This window comes from Cupressus sempervirens, chromosome 10, assembly GCF_028749045.1.
Source record: "Cupressus sempervirens isolate cs-2001-9-10 chromosome 10, ASM2874904v1, whole genome shotgun sequence".
NCBI lineage: Eukaryota > Viridiplantae > Streptophyta > Pinopsida > Cupressales > Cupressaceae > Cupressus > Cupressus sempervirens.
The window spans coordinates 716,815,790-716,834,950 of NC_143127.1; the positions used below are offsets into that span (position 1 = coordinate 716,815,790).

The following is a 19,161-nucleotide window of genomic DNA, read 5'->3' on the forward strand; positions in this document are numbered from 1 at the left end:
AGAATATTCTGATGATGTCAACATATGCATATGTGATTGGCCTTGGATAGAGGTCACCTATCCAAGAAGAATCTTAAAGGGTGTGCTCTCGAGAAGATGACAAGGTAGCTATGAACTAGGAAGCCTGATACGGAGACATCCTTAAAATTTGGGTTAAAATAGAGGGTAGAATAATATAGTTAGCTTTGTTATTGTTCTGATTCTAACCATTATTTTGTAGGTATTAACTGTCCCAAACTAACCCTAATACTGGGAAGATTATGTGTGTGTGTGTGTGTGTGTGAGTGAGAGAGAGAGAGAGAGAGAGAGAGAGAGAGAGAGAGAGAGAGAGTCCTCCAAGTCTATAACTTGCTCAACATCAAATCTCAATCATTTATAGAAGAAACAATAATTTAAAAAACCCCTTAATAGAAGGGAAGAGCTCAATAGGGCTCCCAAGGAGTCAGGTACCAAATGATGAAAGTTTAGGAGAGGAGGCTAGAGATTTGCAAATCTACAAACCAACCAACAAGTCCACATTATCCTCCACACCAAGGGCAAAATAAACTACATGGAAGGTCTTGGCACAAACAAGAGGCTAGGATTTTTCCTTTCGAGGAAGAGCAACAACAAATTTGGCAACATGAGAAAAGTTTCATCTACTAGCAATAGAAATAGGGTTTGGAAGGGGGGCTCTCATTCATAGCCTTAGCAAATGTAAGAACATTGTCTATTAATAGATTGCTCCGCTTGAACATAAACCCCCTCACAACTGGTACCAAAACCAAAGAAAGCAACTGAAACAACCCTAATTTGAGTTGGAGCAAAGGAATCAAGCAATAAAGTAACACCTAGCACAAACTCTTAGTGAACATTGATGCAAAAGCTTCAATCAAAATTTCACCAACAACAATAGTTGGCTTTGTCGCCAAAGTAGCCATCATAAAAGCCCCCAACCTAGTGAATACATTCGCACCCTACAAGCACCCATGGGTAGAAAGTGTTGTTGCATCCCAAGTAGAAAACATTGTTGTAGAGTTTAATTGCAACTTGAGTAGGAAAAGCCATTATCGACAAAGCCATTTTGCTTATAAGCATTGTTGTAATTACTATATGAATTGTTCTGTGTTTTCTTTCGGTAATTTACATTTGTGAATTTGTTCCATGGGATTTGTTATCATTTATGGGCATTTAGATCCCTCATCAAAAATAGTGGTGTATTGATAGAGATTATTTCTTAAATTAAGCTCTAGTAGAATGTCTTATTACATTGGAATGATGTGTTTCATTGATGTTGCAATGCCATGTTGATCAAGAACAAATAAAACATAGAGATAGAGTCTTAATGTGAGGAGTACGAATTATGAGATAAACCTTTGATCAATCAAAACATGGAAGATTTATAATATACTCAAGCTCCTCTAAAGTATCATCATCAAAAGCTATACATTCAAGATGTGCAAGGGGAATAAGACAATTCACAATAAAATCATCTAGGAATGGAGAGATATGATGATCTCCACAGGTTTCACAAAGCCAAGTCCAAAGTCTTGGAAAAATCAATATATAATACAACACACATATTGTCAAGGTCAACACTAGGATAAATAACTCTGCAACATGCTATATGATGATACTCCATATTTATTTTAACTAGTTTAGGTACAAGTCCATATATAGAAGATGAGAGCTAAATCTTTTTGAGACATGTTAGGATGTTTTGATTAAGTAAAACCAAGCTTTGAAAGGACCCGAAACCTTGTACAAAGGGACATGAAAGATATAATAATGAGAATCTTAAAACAACTATGGAAAACCACCCGACAAACTAAAGGGACATACTAAGGTTCCCAACAAGAGGGCAAACAACCCAAGAGACCACATACCATCAAGATTAACATTTTGGTCCATTCTTTTGAGAATGTAAAGACATATCAAGTGAAGGTTTGGAGGATTTGCCTTTTTTTCCCTTTAACTGAAGTCCAACAATCCTCCACCTTCGTCACAGCTTTCTACCAATCCCCACTAACCTCGAAAACCCCCACAACAAGAGAACCAACAACAATGTTCTGGATGGAGTCAACAACAAAATTCTGACTCAAAGCTATCAAAGGAACAATAGAGTCAACATTAGGAAGCAAATCAACAATAACCTTTTGTGTCAAAACTGTCATAGGGACAACATGTGACTCATTAGAGACATCAACAAAATCCTCATCCAAAGTGAGATTAATATGAGAGGAGCTATCCAACCCATCCACATCTAAATCAACTTTATGAACCGTATAGTGATCATTTGAAACCCCCAACCACCATGAAGGTGATTTCTTCAATCCAACCTTATCAGAGGAGCATTAAGTAGCGAAATGGCCAATTTTATGACATTTCCTACATCTGAAGGGAATACCTTCATAGTCAAGAAGCTGAATCTAAGAACCACTTGAAGAAGCCAACTTCAACATAGCAAGGAGCCCCTTAGAGATATCCATCTCCACAAGGATACAAGCATATGTTGTCCTATAGATATTAGAGGAGACCAAATTAACCAATAAGAAATCCCCAAGGGCTTCTCCCCTATAGCCTCCAAGACTGAGTCCTTCCACAAGTGAAGGGGAAGATTCAACAACGCAGCCCACAGAGGAATCTTATTAAAGGACTCAGTAGTCAGAATAAATGCTGGATACCAAGGTTTGGCCATCAGGGGGAACCTTTTCTCCCAAGAGAAACCATGACACAGGATGACATTCCTGTCATCAACATTAGCAAATTTCACAATAAAAAACCCCTTGCCACAAGGTAGATCTGAACTAAATATGAAATGATTGGTTTCCAAAATTTGGAGATCCAAGCATGCAAATCTGAGAGAGAGGGCCAAAGACCCCTAAAACGAAAAATAACAACAGTAGTAGAGAAAGCATCCACATATGCATTGATCTAATCAACAATGTCAGATTCAAAATTAAGCACCAACGGATTACTTACAGGGACAGGCACAACTACACGACTAACCATAGCCAAACAAGACCCCTTCCTCAGAATCGGAGCATTAATACTTGCTTCAAAAGCAACCACATATGCATAAGAGATATTAGATCGGCCCACAACAACTAGGATAGGTGTCCACAACTAGAGCATCAGTTTTAGATCCTGTGGCAACAATCCTAGCCACAATAGGAGGGGGCACAAGATTCACTCAGACGGAAGACACATGAGCACAACAGAGGCAACCACTACACCACGAGCATCCTCCACACCAACGTAGTCTAGAGCTGAAGATTGAAACACATGGTTGGGAGCAGAAGTTTGAAATGCATGAGCGGGAGCCATTGGGAGCAGTAACTAATGATAGACATGTTGGGATGTTGTTTTGTCAAGAATCATTATTATTCTTTTCTAAAATGACAATACAAACACAAAAAATACATGATACATCTTTAAAAGGATAAACCAAAGCTAGTATAACCTCAATGCATGCAAAGAAAATCAAATGACATTATCTCATGAAAACAAACTCTTTCTAGGTGCCAAAGCATCCAACTAGTTGATCCAAATGCTAAATCACAAGAAATTGAATAAAATGTACTAAATAATTTAGATAAAAGTGCATGGATTTGAAGAGCTTTGAATTATCTTTCCAACAAAACAAGAGTTGCAAAAATTGAAGATCATGACTCAAATTATAAGTTCAAAGGCCAAAAAAATGATTTGGCTTTGACTGAAAATAAAATAAACAAGCAATGTAATTTGAAAATGAGACTTCTAGGCATATAAAGTTACCAAAACCAACTTGCTAATGATACCTTGTTTATCTAATTATGACACTGTATTTCCAAGTTATGATTGTTTTACAATAGGATAAATATAATAAATTAATAGCCAACAAATGTGACCCTTTTGATTTAATTTCTTCAAATTTTACTCATTTTCAGTAAAACCTAATGCCCACAAATATTTTTGATGCTACCATTAAAAAATTAAAAAATAATTACTTATTCCAATAAACAAAACATGCAATTTGATTAAAAAAAATACACTTCAACCTACAAGGATTACAACATCCTATTTTAATAACACTTTTTACAATATTTTCTCACTATCTACAAACTCTAAGACATGCAAAATAATTTTCATGGTTGTGAACATCTAAAAAAAATTTCCGAAATATATTGAACAAATGTTATTATCTAAAATCTTTTCACATTTCGTAAAATTAAAGTAGGAAGCTATAGATTTAGCATGTTGATACCATGCGAGAATCAATAGCTAGTTTCACGACTCTCAAAACTCCCCTACAAACAAAATGCCTATTACATCTTTATAAAAGGATTCAACATGATTGAGTGTTATTTAAGTTTGAAAGATTAATTCAAGCACGTATACTGATTGATTGAATAAACCTAGATAGATTACAACTAAAGTGAATGCTTATAAGAACATGTAGATAAAACTCTAGATGAAGCTCTAAGTGAATTAGATTCATCGAGTGTTATTCATCTAGTTAACTAATAATCTAACCTCACCTTACACTGAAATTGTTTCTATAATTATTAAATCATGACATTTAATACTAAGTATAAACTAGAATATCAAGCACACGATCAAATACCTTAAAAATCCTGTGACATTAGAGGATGTGATACATCAAACTTCCATATCCATAAAATTAGTCATATACATGACATAACATTACTCAACAAATAAATATTAATACATTTTAAGGTAAGAGTGTCCCAGTGTTACCCAGCCATTGTTAAACCTTAAGAAAAGTGTATTTAAATGCTGCAAAATTCAAACTAACATGTGGTTGCACATTAAGATAGCCATCACAAAGTTTATTGTATAACAACCTTCTGTACAATAACCATTAGAATGTGCAAAAATGAGAGTCAGCAATTGTTGGGATCAGTCAGTGTATTAGTGGTATGTGCACCATTTGCCCAACGATAATATTTTAAAAAAGAGAAAAATGACTCTCAATCATTTTCTATGCAAATAGTAATCCTTTCATCACATTACATGAGCTTTCATGTTATGTTCTCACTCAATTTTTCAAGGATAAGCTTGGATACCTCCGACATAGGTTGCTTGAACAGAAGGGAAGCCTTCTAAGGCTGTGACATTCCATGGATTCTCAGATAGAATAACAAAATCTGCCCATTTTCCAATAGAAAGTGACCCAATTTCATGTTCCATGAAAGCAGCAAAGGCAGCTGAAATTGTATACCTGCAATCTCAAAAATCTATAATAACGTGAGTACATGTACCAAAAAAAAATTGGTAAAAGAATTTCATAATGAGAGTATAGAATAGAGCTCACACTCAAAATCTAATATAACCTAGAACAAGGCAACAACAATTATACTCTGACTAGATTAAATGGTTATTTTCAATGAATTAATCCATAGAATCAGCTAGGAACAGAACATAGAGGAATAAAGGGTACATGAATAACAGCAGCAAAAATTGTAATATCAATCATTCCATCTGAGGTCTTTGGGAACTCGTGCAAAATGTTATTCGGCAACAACAATCATTCTAAGTTAGCATGAAATGTCAAAAGATTTTGACTTGTAGTTCCCACGTCAAGTAACCTGCCACAAGAAATTGACATTTTTTTAAACATCTTAAGCTTCCACTGTGAATCTAATGCTTCATTCCATTGGTGAAATTGTTTAGTGAATTGTTCTGTAATTGTTAACATCGATTTATAGCATGATAAGTACTAAGAATCATTAAAATGAATTAGCATTCCATGTTCGGTAATCCCTACAAATAGCAGGACAAGAGCTTCTTACATGCCACTGTCCTGATCACTCCGTCTGTAGTAAAACTGTATCGTTGAATATGACTATCACGCTGCATCATTGCGATAAATCACCTTACGTTCCAAGCCTTGAATCAATGGGGATGTAGTTTCCTTTCATGTAGCCTGCATAGTGTTGAGGAGTAATGGCCCCCTTTCTGGTAGAGTACCTTCTTCCAACTTCTTATTTTGTCAAATAGTTAGAATGAAAACTTTATACGGTTATTCCACCAAATATGCAGTGAGATAGAATGGTGTGTTTTATGGCAATGACATATCTGTCCTAAATTTGTCTTCACGAGGATGCAATATATTCAATTTTATTCACAATGATGTTTTTGCAGTTTACGATCTGAAACTTATATCTATGTGATCCTCCTTCCACCTATTTACTGGTATTATTGCCTTAGTTGCCGATTCGTGACACGAATCCGATTCGGGCACGTGAATCGGATCCGTGGATTCGGGATTTTTTTTTTTTCCCAATTATGATTCGTGGAGGATTCGTGCATATATATATATATATATATATATATATATATATATATATATATATATATATATGCATTATATATACTAAAAAAAAGAGAAATATACATAATTCTAAAACTAAATCATTTCATAGTATGAATCTAGTATACTTGATCAATGACATTGATAATTAATCTATTTTCACGATTATAAAGGAAATCAACACATTCACATTGAATTACTGAAAGTGAAAGCTTGTAACATTCAAAATATAGATCATTAAACTTAAAGTTTATAACATGATTTACTCATAAAAGAGTCAAGAGTCAACACTAAAGTTTTTTATTTAATCATCAAATGGATTTTCAAGAAAATCCGCATCAGAGGGGTACTGGTGAGCTGCAAGTGCTGCATCTGTATTAGTAGAGGAACCCAAACCACTAGTAGTAGAGGGGATTGTTAACTCATAATCCTCCTCCTCATCATCCACATCAATCAAAGTGGATCTAGCAAGATCTCGGACGGTCATATCTAAATCAGGAGTCTCGGGTGCTACATCCCAAAGCTTTTCGGGCCCCTTCTTGTACTTAGGATCCTTCCGTGACAACAAGCGCAAATTGTTGTGAATGAACACAAGGTCTTCTGATTTTTTTGGAGCCAACCGGTTGCGTTTGATTGAGTGGATAAAGGAGTAAGTACTCCAATTCCGCTCAGCGGCAGAAGAGCTGGCAACCTAAAGAGAAATTAAAAATTATCAATACAACAATCAAGATAAATAAATTAAATAATAAATTCAAGGAATTGAGAATGTTAACCTTAAGCTTAATTTTACAAACTTACTTGGGATAGGACCTTTATGGCAAGAGGTTGGAGATACGTGAAGGCTTGCCCGTGAAGGTACCACCATTTGATGGCACCCATCCTGCTTTGGTCTGCTATGGCAATAGGGTCGAAATCCTCACCTGAGTTGAAAGCAGCAAATTCACTCCTCACAATTGCCCCAATCTCTGGATCTTGGAATATCTTAGCTAGTGCCCTCTTATACCCATCTGCAACCTCTGCATCTCTAAATGGTGGCACTCTACCTGGAAGGCGAAGTACATCTGCACTATAGTACCTGGGGATAACAAAAGACAATTGAACACTATCAAATATCAATAGCACAAACATTGGATAAAATAAGCACAAACATTTGATAAGAACTACAGTACCTCGGGGATAGAGCATATGCAAGGAGGTGCAAAGGTGTGGTCATCTTGTTCCATCGATGATGAACAATTTTTTCCACCTTCTTGTAAAGGGTGTCCTCAGGATCATTCTCCCTCCTTTGTATGGCCTAAGATATGAAATATGAATAATAATTATAATTAGTGAATATGTCAATTTAAACTTTAGAATCTAGATATCTCTCAAATAAAAAATTGTTGTAAAAGAGCGTAAAACTTACCATTTTAATTTTTTCCAGCATACTATCCATGGAATCATAAATATCCCCAAGGCATGGCTCATCACTATCTGCGAAGTGAAGCATTGCCATTATTGGATCGGTGATTTCCAACACATAACTCACAAGACCCCACCAATCCTCATCTAGTATCATTCTTCTCACATTTAAAGCCCTTGCTGTATTGGAATTCTTCCAAATGCCCCATTGGGGGCTAATGACCATATGCTTCAATGCTTCTTTTACCTTCACAAGTCGTCTCAAGACGATTGTGTGAGAGGCAAAGCGGGTTTCAGCAACCTAAGAACATGTTAAACTCAAGTTAGTAAAACATTTAAAAATTAAAACATGTTAATGTAAACAACAACAAAAATTAATAATTGTGGAATCCAATAATATTCAATTATATATTAAATATAAAAATTTACCTTCAATAACTCCAAGTCCGAGAAACTCCTAAAAATTGCTTGTGACATGTGGTGATTTGTCACAAACATTTGAATCTCTTCAGCTTCCTCATATATCCTTTTCACCCAATCTATTTCGGTGCCAATTGCTTTCATCACTAAATTGAGAGAGTGGACGGTGCATGGTGTCCAAAAGATATGATCATATCTAGACTCTACAATTATCCCTGCAGCCCTGCAAACTTTTGCATTGTCCGTGACCACTTGAACAACATTATCAGGACCCACTGACTCTATGGCATCAATGAGAATGCGTGAAATAAATTCTGCATCTTTCACTTGCCCTTCACAATCAACTGCCTTCAAGAACATTGCCCCCTTAGGGCATACAGCAATAACATTGATCAATGGACGGTTTCTACAATCTTTCCAACCATCCGAAATAATAGACACACCCGATTGAACCCAAAAATCTCTTATTGGTTGAAGTTGAGCCTCTACATTTTTCCTCTCATCATGTAATATGGTAGTGCGCAACTTCTCATAACCAGGCGGTTTGTAACCATGGGGTGCATCATTTATTGCTTCCACCATCTCCCTAAAATAAGGTGATCTAGCAAAATTAAATGAAACACCATTTGCAATTAAACAACGTCCAATTTTGTGATCAGCAATGTCTCTCTTTTCAATTTGGAATGCCCTATCTAGTGGGCCTCTCTTGCGGGTGAGTGGAGATGGGTCTTCATCTTCATCATTTGTAGTTGGCATAGGCAAAAAAGGATGTGTTCTTGTGTTTGTTTGATCAAATGATGGTGTTGGTATATTTGTTTTTTGGGAAGCACCACGTTTTGCTTTTGCAACTGCTCTATCAGCATCATCTTGCTCTTTTGCTAATGCTGCTATTTGTGCAACTGGTAATCCCTTCTTATCACTACCTTGACACATGTGAATTCCTTCACCCGCAGGGCCCAAAAAATGTAGTTTCACTCGGGAATAGGAGCTTCTATGTTGTATGTTGCAAAAATTACATTTCCATATGTATGCCCCACCCCCAGGACATTGTGCAACTCTTGTTGTGTGTCTCCATAAAGGAGACCCCTTATCAATTTTGAAGCTTGGTGATGCAGCCCCACCCCCACCCACTGAGCCTTGACTACTCATTGTTCTATTCTTGCAATCTAGAAAAAGTGAAAGAAAACCATACTTCACACTTGCACAAAAACTTGAAAATTTGGAAAACTAAAAATAAATCAATAATCTATGAAAGAATTCAAGAATATGGTTGAAATGCATACCTTAAACACTTCTTGCAAGGTATTTGAAGCTCCACAACCGATCTCCTTCGAATCCAAGCACTTCACTTCAAACTAGCAAGTATGAGAGAGCAAAATAGAGAGCAAAATAGAGAGCAAATGAACTTGCATTGTGATTTAGAGGGTCGTTTTTAGGGTTTAGGGCCTTTAGGGCAAAAAAAAAACATTAAAAAATGATAATGGGCCCACGTTTTTGCATTCTCCTCCTTCATTGCTGCGGATTCACGCGGATCCGCGCGTGGATCCTCGAGGATCCGGGCAGGATTCGTAATCCTGCCTGTGGATCCGTAAGGATCCGCGGCCCGCGGATCCTTACGGATCCACAGGCAGGATTACGAATCCTGCCCGGATCCTCACGGATCCATACGTGGATCCGGATCCGAATCGGACCCGAGCCTGGATCCGGCCTTTTCCAGGCGAATCCGGTAACTAAGATTATTGCAGTTTATGATCTGAAACTGTTCATCCTTCCACCTATTTTACTGGTATTAATGTTGATCTAATGCAATATTGATTATCGCTACTTCTAAGTATAATTGTGATACATGATAAAATGAGAAAATGATAATTGACACTCGCTATTCTGGCAATCACTAATGAGTATAATGTTTTTGTTCCTCTTGTATAATGACTATGATGGGAAGATTAGTGCTTTTTACTTACTTTGATTTTGGTATGATGTGATGATATACTATAATGTTTTGTTTTGTTGTAATATCTGATGTTCATTAATTAATATTATTTGGTTGTTTGATTAATTACTGTTTGTGCATATTCTTAATTGTTTATGTTAAATTAAATTTTCTTTAATGAAGTCTATTATTAGCTACGTTAGATTTAATATCTGATTATAGCTATATTTATTTATTTAACTTAACTGAAATTGTTTATTTATTATTAAGTTATTGGTTTACTATATTTATTTATGATATATATCATTATATCAATTGATCTATCAATTTCTTTTATTATCATTTTATATAATATTTTCACTACTATATTAATAATATAGTTAATTTGATTATCCTTGTTATTTTTAACATTTTACTAATTTACAGTTATTATTAAATTATATTCTAAAAAGGGGGACATTATATAAGGTGTGTATTCTTAGAATAACAAGTGGATGGGAGGGAAACCGCTGGTCTTTAGCCAATTTAGAAGGTTAATGGAGTTGCTTAAAGAGGATGTGGGAAGTAAAGTTGGAGATTATATTGATCAGGGGAGGAAGTCGAGGAAGCTTATTAAGGAAACTTACTCTCAGGAGGACATTCAATTGCTCAAGGAATTAGAAGAGTTGATTGGGGAACAGAGAATCCCTATACTTTTCCAGGAGGATACCACGGCTTGGGATTTAATTCGAAGTGGTAGTTTCACTGTTAAATCGGCTTACATACACCTATTTAGCAAGGATCCCTACCCGCAATTGTGGAGTAAGGTTTGGATTAGTAATCTTATTCCTAAAATTAATTTCTTTTGGTGGACAACTCAGCATGGCAAAATTTTAACATTGGACAATTTGAAAAAAAGAGGCTTTTATATTACAAACCGTTTTTGTCTCTGCAAGGAAAAGGAGGAAACCATAACTCAACTATTTCTGGAATGCCAGTTTGCTTTAGAGATTTGGAATAGGGTCTAGGAGAGATTTGGATTAAACTGGGTTGTGAAAGACAATCTGGGACAATTTGTGGAGAATTGGAGCTGTCCCTTTGCTCACCCTAGATTGAATTTGCTATGGAAAATGGTTCCACCATATGTTTGCTGACATATATGGAAAGAAAGAAATAACAAAATATTTAGGGAGGAGAATAAACCGGTGGAGGTGGTCTTTGGAATAATGGAGAAATTGTTGAAGGAGAATTTAAGAGTGGCTAAATGTAAGATGCCAAAGGAGGAACCAAGTAGACAAGAAGGACTAATGGCTGAAAAATGGGGCTGTTATGAGGATTTTTTCCTCTTTGATAACTAAAAAATGATGAAGAGACAGCAAAAGAGATGGAGACCACCTACTCTTTCACATTATAAATTGAATTTCAATGGTGCTGCCAGAGGAGGTATAGGAGCGGTGGGAGGAGTGTTGCGGGACAGGAATAGTGATGCGCTGTTGGTCTATGCTGGGAAAGTGGAAAATGAAAGCAATAATCTAGCCGAGGCAATGGCATTGTTTTGGGGCCTTTAGCTGATTAGGGAAATGCAAATTAAGGAAATAACAGTTGAGAGGGACTCCAAATTAATCATTGATATGGTCAAGGAAGCCTCCCAACCAGGATGGAATATTCGAAATATCATAATGGATATTAAGCAAATGTTAGAAGGGATGGAAAGTGTCCACCTGCAGCACATTTACAGGGAGGGAAATAAGGTGGTAGATATAGCGGCTGCTGAGGGGTTTAAAACTACAGCAATCACGTGCTGGAGGAATATGGTAGAGCTCAATGACGATATTAAGTCATTGATAACCAAGGAAAGAGGCGGGAATATTATTCAATTATGATTAATAAATTTAGAGTTGGGACCAATTTAGGCAATTATGTGATGATGTCCACTAAATTTAACAAAGGTCTATTGGAAATGAGATGTGGCCTTAGAAACGAAAAAAGGAGTGAGTGCAAATTAAGAGGGATGTCATTTCATAACTATGGAAACACATCGCGGATTTCAAATTACACCCCATTTAAAAGTACAAAGGATATCATTTATCGGACTGTTAGAGATTTTCAGGGTGTGAAAATTATGATGCTATGCAATCACGAATCCCACAATAATTTCGCATGGGATTTAGAAACTTATCAAGCACGGGTCTAGAATTTTTTTTGGCTTATTGTTAAAGGGCTTAAGGCAAATAGTAGTTGCCGAGATATCGGAGAAAAGGAAGTTCAAATGTTCATTACTGAAGAAGGGGAGGCAGAAATTGGCGGAATTGATATGGGTGGGGACTTGAATAGGCTAGAGCCCACGAAGATAGAGAACTCCAAAGATAGGATCGCCACCTGGTTTCTGCTGAAAGAAGGGGGTTTCTTGCCCTACACGTAGTCGATGGCGGGGTACGATGAGAATTGCGCCCTCCAATTTGTTAATGGGTGGAACAACCGCAAGTCACCACCAATGGAATCACCTTCCAAGTGATTGAGGAAGTGATTGCCATGGCAACTGGCCTTTCAATGAGGGGGAAAAAATGGAGAAAGGTCACTAAAACCACAGACGAGGCCAATATGAATAATTTCTTTGGGAAAAATGAGGAGCCAGTTCGATATAGAGGAGGGTTTAAAAGGGACAAGTTGCCAGCCCCATGGGACGATGTGTGCTTGGTTCTCATGAGATATTTGACATTGGAGGGCAGGTTTGGTGTCTGTTACTATTACCATTTCCCTTTGTTAAATCCTTTTAGAAATAGGGATTTCATTTCTATTCTGTTTTATCTTCTGCATTCTCTTGAGGATATGGTAGCGGATATTACGGAAAAGAGAAATAAAGGGCAAAACTATACCATAATCCATCAAGGCCTAATTTTCCGCCTCTACAAGTTTCACCTTGCCCTGTGTCCCCCGAGGGTGGTGGTGGTTGACAACCAGCGCCACCGCCAGAATTCACCCCCTAGCACTAGTACTGGTACTAAAATTCACACCCCTTGCCCCTCCCCTTGTCAGGAAAACAAGAAAAAGAAAAAAACTGATACGACTGTGGAGCAAAAGGGTAATAAGAAGACAAAAGTTGAAAAACCCGTAGAGGTGGATGAAGAGGATTTGGAGGAGGCCGGAGGTAAGGCAAGGAGGAGATCTGGAAGACTTGCCCAATTCCAGGCAAGGCATAAACAAAAGTCCAACAGATTCAGGGTGGAGGAGGTTGAGGAGGAAAACTCAGAAAATAAGGAAGAAGAAAGGGAGGAGGAAGAAGAAGGTAAGGAGGAGGTGGAAAAAAGTATAAACTTAGAAGATAATTCTGTTGATAATGCACAGACTTAGGTTTCTGCTGGTAATGCTGATGCCACAAAGGTTACACGTGTCTGCAAGCTTTTCCCTCTAGCCCATAACCTTCTGTGAAGAAAGCAGTAAAATGGATACCTCCCCCATAACCATTTCATCCCCGGCCAAAGAAAATTCAAAGGTTTTTACTAATCCAAAGGTTTTGCAAGATAAAATCCAGGTCCAAAAAACCAAGGAGGAAACAAGGAAGATGGAAATGGAACGAGGAGCAGTATGCCAAGCTGGAAAAGAGGGTTAAAGTTTTAGAGGAAGGCTTCTTTACCTTCTCTAAATTTAACCTCAAAGTCACCCATGTTGCGGCCACCACCCTCCAGCTGTTGGCACAGGAAAAGGAGGATACTGGAATGGATATGGAGGACCATAAGATGCTCTTCAAATTCCTTGTTGATGACTGGTCTTAGATTCTACTGGCTGCGAAGGGGAAGGAGAAAAAAGAAATTTGAGTTTTTTAGTTTAATGGGATCCTCGGATCCAAGACTTTTATGTTTATTTGCTATTTTTGGTTAAACTGGTATCCAGCTGTAATTATGACTTGGTGTTGGCCTGTTATGCCAACAGTTATCTAGATGAACTTTCATAGTATTAGATCTTTTGGACTTTTTAGTTTAGTTGTTCCTAGTATTATGCTATTTAGTTTCTAGTTGAAGGCTATTTGGTTTTTTGAAGTTTTAGTTGGTTTTTTGCTTGTTGTTGGACATTGCTGGTAATGTGTTGGTAACCAGCTTTTTTGTTGTAAGGGCCGACCCCCTAGTTTTGGTCACTTTTTATTTCAAAAAAATTTATAAAATGATGTCCTTTTATTATTTTACTCATCTGATCCACATATTCTATATTCACCTAAAGTTAAACATGTTATTTTGATACTGGTAGAACAAATGATTACATGATTAACATTCTAATCATATGATTCCAAGCTTCCCACAACTTAAAATCTAATAAATATGACTAACAAATATTATTCACAATTTATTATAATATATTGAATATTATCATAGTGTAAATACCATATATATTCAAAAACATATATATTTGAAATATAATATAAATACATTACACAACAACCATTTATCGAGTATAATAATATAAGTAACAATCCATACTAATTATATTAAATAATACCAAATGTATACATATAAACATAACATATATTGAATAACAAATTATTAGTTAGAAACTAAAAGGAAAGCCGCGACCAAGCAAAAGGTCTACCTTTCCTGTCCCCACTAGGAAAGGAAATGATAAAGAAAGAAAAGAAAAACAGATTGCTCATCGAATAAAAAGAGACCTGAAATTGAAACAACCAATCGGGTACATTCAACACAGTCAATTATTATAGTCAGCAAAGACAATGAATGCATTCAGCAAGGGATACATTGATGCAGGAGCATCCTGGGCTTGCTTGCAATCCTGCATGTTTGGAGGGATTTTGGTTAAGTATTGAGGAGCATCGAGCATGGATTTTGATGGAGTTATGCTTTTAATGGATAGGGATGTGTTGGAGACCCATTGGGGAACCTTTCCTCATGATTGCATAGAGATTGGATGGATTGAGTTGAAGTTTGAACCATTTTTACCTTGCTGTTGGAGCAGCGTTTTTTGGTTTTTGGGTGCCTGTTACAGGCCGTGTAACTAATTTTGCACAATGAATGAGAGGATGCGCATTTCAGGGATTGAAAAGAGCCTAGAGTACTTCATGAAAATTCTCCTGGAGTATTGATTTCTTATAGTTTGCGCGAGAGGTTTTTGTGCATGACTTTCGAGATGGATGTGCAGATATTCTTAATGAATTAGCCTTTGAGCATTTTAGGGGTTGTAGAGGACTTAAAGTTCCATCTTCAGTTCGAAGCACAAGTTCTAATTCAATTGGAGCTAGGAGATAGCGCAATTTTACTAGGGTATCGATTTTTGGACATTTAATTTCTATTGGAGGCCAACTTGTGACTCTTCAAGTATTTAATGTTAGTTTTTGGCATCCTGGGCCAACTTGTGGCTTAGATTGGTGTAAGTAGGGGTCTTGTGGAGTCTTTTAAGTCATTCTGTTGGGATGGAAGGAAGGATAGATGTGAATTTGAAGAGCTAGAGCTGTGGCTTAGGAACTAGAGGATCTCTTGGTGGACCTGAGGGTACAAGTGTGGATTCTTCTTGGTGTTCTTATCTAGTTGTGTATCTGGACTAGCTAAGATTAGTTTTATCTTGCATTGTTACTTCTTGCTGTTGTGTTTCTGTTGTGTGGTTATATTGCTGGGGGCTAAGACATCTCCTTTGGGGATTCTCCTACCTTGCAATGCATTAGATGGTATTAGAGAGAAGGTTGTTCCTGAGTGTGTTGACAAATCGCTGAAGCTGAGGCAGTTTACACCAAGATTTACAAAGAAAGTTGATCTTGTGGCTGATTGATCTTCTAGATTGGTGGATTTGTTGCTTAGAATTTGCTAAAATTTTGGAAGATGCCTCTGTAATGTCCCCTCTTTGGACATTAGATTTAAAACCTTGACTGTATAGATCTTTTTATTATTTTCTCCGATATCCTTTTTCACTCTTTGATATTCAATATTTATGTGTTTTCCAAAGAGTCGCGTCCTTCCAATAATGATTATTATATTAATAATATTGTTATATTAATAAGGTTTGTTATATTATTTTAATAATAATATAATTATATTAATAATGATATAATTATATTAATTAATAAGGTTAGTTATATTAATGTCATAAAGTATATTAATAATTATATTATTAATATATCAAGTATATATTATTATATTATAATACATTTAGCATTTTCATATTAAAATATATTTTAATCATAATATGATATATAGTATAATATTACTTTATAAAATATTATACTTCTAATATTATTATTAATATTACTTTATATATAATACTTATTTATTATTTAATTTATATATCAGAGTGGGGACATCATAGTCCTCCCCTCTCGAATTTGCTTGCCTTCAAGAAAAATCTTTCAAACACAAACAAAACATATGTGCATTCAAAAGACAAGATATATTTATGAAATATGAATGAAAACACAGAGCATACACGATGTAGACAGATGAAGACATGGAGCAAACACGATGCAAACACATCATACATTATTTTTCACAATGAAGTAGAGCAAAGAGAATAATTTATAAAATATAATTCCCAGTGTGCTTTTTGATCATAGATCCTACAACACAAACAATTATTAGCATGTACATGTATATAATAGCTCCAAAGAAAAGTTCAGTCATGATAAATTAGTTCTAAACCAATATCCTACCAAGCCCAAGAGCGGAACTTTGGCCCTCTTGGCCTTGATGGCAGCCATTGACATCCATCAAGGTGGTCTACTTGGAAGATTCTCAATTGAATAGAGTTGACATGATGTCAACTCTTAATCAATCTAAGCCCAAGAGCGGAACTTTGGCCCTCCTGGCCTTGATGGCAGCTAGTGACATCCATCAAGGTGGTCTACTTAGGAGGTAATTGGATTCACCGCTTTATATCCTTTCTATTTCTATATTTTATTCGTCCTCTTTGACTTAAGATTGGATTTTGTTGTAATGATCCCGCGCTATGACTGTACGAACGTTGGGTGTAAGGGTTAGAAGGATGGTTGTACGGGTATTGAAGTCACCATACGGTGAAGAGGAGTGTGAGGCTGTACGGAAAGTGGGGGTGGGGTCAATGTACGGTAGTGCAAGGAAGTTTGCCGTATGGTGAATTTGGAAGACCGTACGGTGAACAGGTTGTGAGTACGGTGAAGGGGGGAAATTGTCCATACAGTAACACCCGTACGGTGATGTCTGTACAGTATAGAAGATGTTCGTCAGGAAGGTGTGGAGTCCGTATGGGATGGAAGAGATGGAAATATGGAGCTGTACGTTCAAAGGTGAGGCATAAACTATAATGTAATTTGCAAGTGGAGGGAGGGAAAAGTGCACCATCAGCTATTAATCAATGAAGAATAATAATGTAATGACCATACCAATATGAATGAACATCTACTAGATCAATACGAATTGCAATCAATGAGAGCACCCCGAATTGCTAGACACAAATAGATGAACATCGACGGAATAGGGTGAGGGTTTATTCCCACCGAAACCGAGCAAGCCAAATAGGTAAGGTCTTTCACTTCCGAAATGGCGAGCAATGCCGAACTCCAGCAGGAATCCACAGTATAGAAAATATAATTCCAAAAGCATACCTATCGACTACTACGAGCCGTGCTTAAATACCCATCGGGAAAAGCTTTCCGAGGGTGTACAAAAATTAGCCGATAGCGACACAAACTACTATGACAAAAATAAAATTTGGGTCCGAGTTAAATTAAACAATTGACCCATTACACAAAAATAATTAAATACATTTATTTCTGTTCGGGAACATTACAGTCCTCCCATCGCGAAATTTGCTTGTCCTCAAGCAAATGCAGTGCCATATGCTTAAGGATGTGTTCGCCTTCCCACGTTGCATCGTCGAACGATAGATGTCGCCAACGTACTAGGTATTCTCTCACTGTTTGGTTATGCAAGACTTTTTTGCATACTTCGAGAATCTCAGCAGGTTCCAAGATGAGTTTCCCCTCCTCATTGAGTGGTGGAAGATCTGTAGTGACGGAGATGTTTTGCCCAATAGCCTTCTTCAGACAAGAAATGTGGAAGATATTATGAATGTGACTACCTTCGAGAAGCTCCAGTTCGTACGCTACCTCACCAATGCGACGGATCACGCGGTAGGGACCATAAACCGAGGCTTTATTTTCTCCTTCCTTGTTCCCTTTAGTAAGGACTGTCGATAAGGCTGTAGTCGAAGATAGACCAAATTTCCCACTTCAAAACTCCTCTCTAATCGATGTCTGTCAGCATATACCTTTTGTCGGTTTTGTGCCTGCTGCAGGTTTTCTTTCAAACTCTTTAGAATGTCCTGTCCTTCCTGAAGCCAATCCTTTGCCTTTGGAGCGCGACTGTCGCTCAACACTGTATCGAGGAAGGAGAGTGGTTCGTGCCCGTACAGAGCCTTGAATGACGTCATTCCGATCAACATGTGATAAGTGGTATTGTAGCAGTATTCTCCGAGGTGGATCCATTTCACCCACGTGCGTTATTGTGCCGAGACGTAGTTTCGTAGATAACCTTCGAGCCATTTGTTCACAATTTCAGTTTGGCAATTTGTCTGTGGGTGGTAACTTGTGCTCGGTGATAGTTCAGTTCCTGCCATTTGAAATAGTTCTGTCCAGAAGATATTGATGAAGTGTCTATCCTGGTCGCTGACGATGTTTCGGGGTAACCCGTGTAGGCGGAAGACTTCTCTGAAAAACAGATCGGCGATTTGTGCAGCCTAAAGGTCCGAAGGGATGACGAAGAAGTGAGCGTACTTTGTCAATTAGTCAACTACCACGAAGATGCAATCCCTTCCGTTCACCTTGGGAAGACCTGTTATGGAATCCATTGATATACTTTTCCACTTATGTTCGGGAATTGGCAGAGGCTGTAGCAGTCCAGCAGGAAGAGTGTGTTCAGATTTGTTCTGTTGGCAAATAGTACATGCTCTGACATGCTGCAATACATCCCCTTTCAATCCCTTTCATGAGAACCTCTCCCGCATACTTCTGTAAGTTTTTAGGAAGCCGGGATGACCAGCCAGACGGGAGTCGTGCACGTGCTTCAGGATCTTTTTCTTCAACTTTGATTCAAGCACTAGGTAGATTCGATCCTTATAATAAATGATATCATTCACCACCTTATAATGATCATCGTGGATGTGA

General features: G+C 37.2%; 2 protein-coding genes across 4 annotated transcripts in view; both read right to left on the reverse strand.

Annotated features, from left to right (window-relative positions):
- Positions 1-4,598: 4,598 nt before the first annotated feature.
- LAF3 (Amidohydrolase family) overlaps positions 4,599-19,161 on the reverse strand; it is a 252,714-nt gene continuing 238,151 nt past the window's right edge. For all 3 annotated transcript variants that reach the window (XM_089807847.1, XM_089807849.1, XM_089807848.1), the window contains one exon: positions 4,599-5,203. In XM_089807847.1, coding sequence (XP_089663973.1) covers positions 5,029-5,203 — 175 coding nt within the window. In that variant the 3' untranslated portion in view covers positions 4,599-5,028. The remainder of the gene's footprint in view (positions 5,204-19,161) is intronic.
- Positions 6,492-9,383, reverse strand: LOC149535841 (uncharacterized). The gene is made up of 5 exons (XM_089807846.1): positions 8,126-9,383; positions 7,701-7,997; positions 7,465-7,589; positions 7,094-7,370; positions 6,492-6,986 (listed from the first exon to the last, which is right to left on the reverse strand). Exons 1-5 carry the CDS (start codon positions 9,263-9,265, stop codon positions 6,600-6,602), a joined length of 2,226 nt encoding a protein of 741 aa, XP_089663972.1. The 5' UTR covers positions 9,266-9,383; the 3' UTR covers positions 6,492-6,599.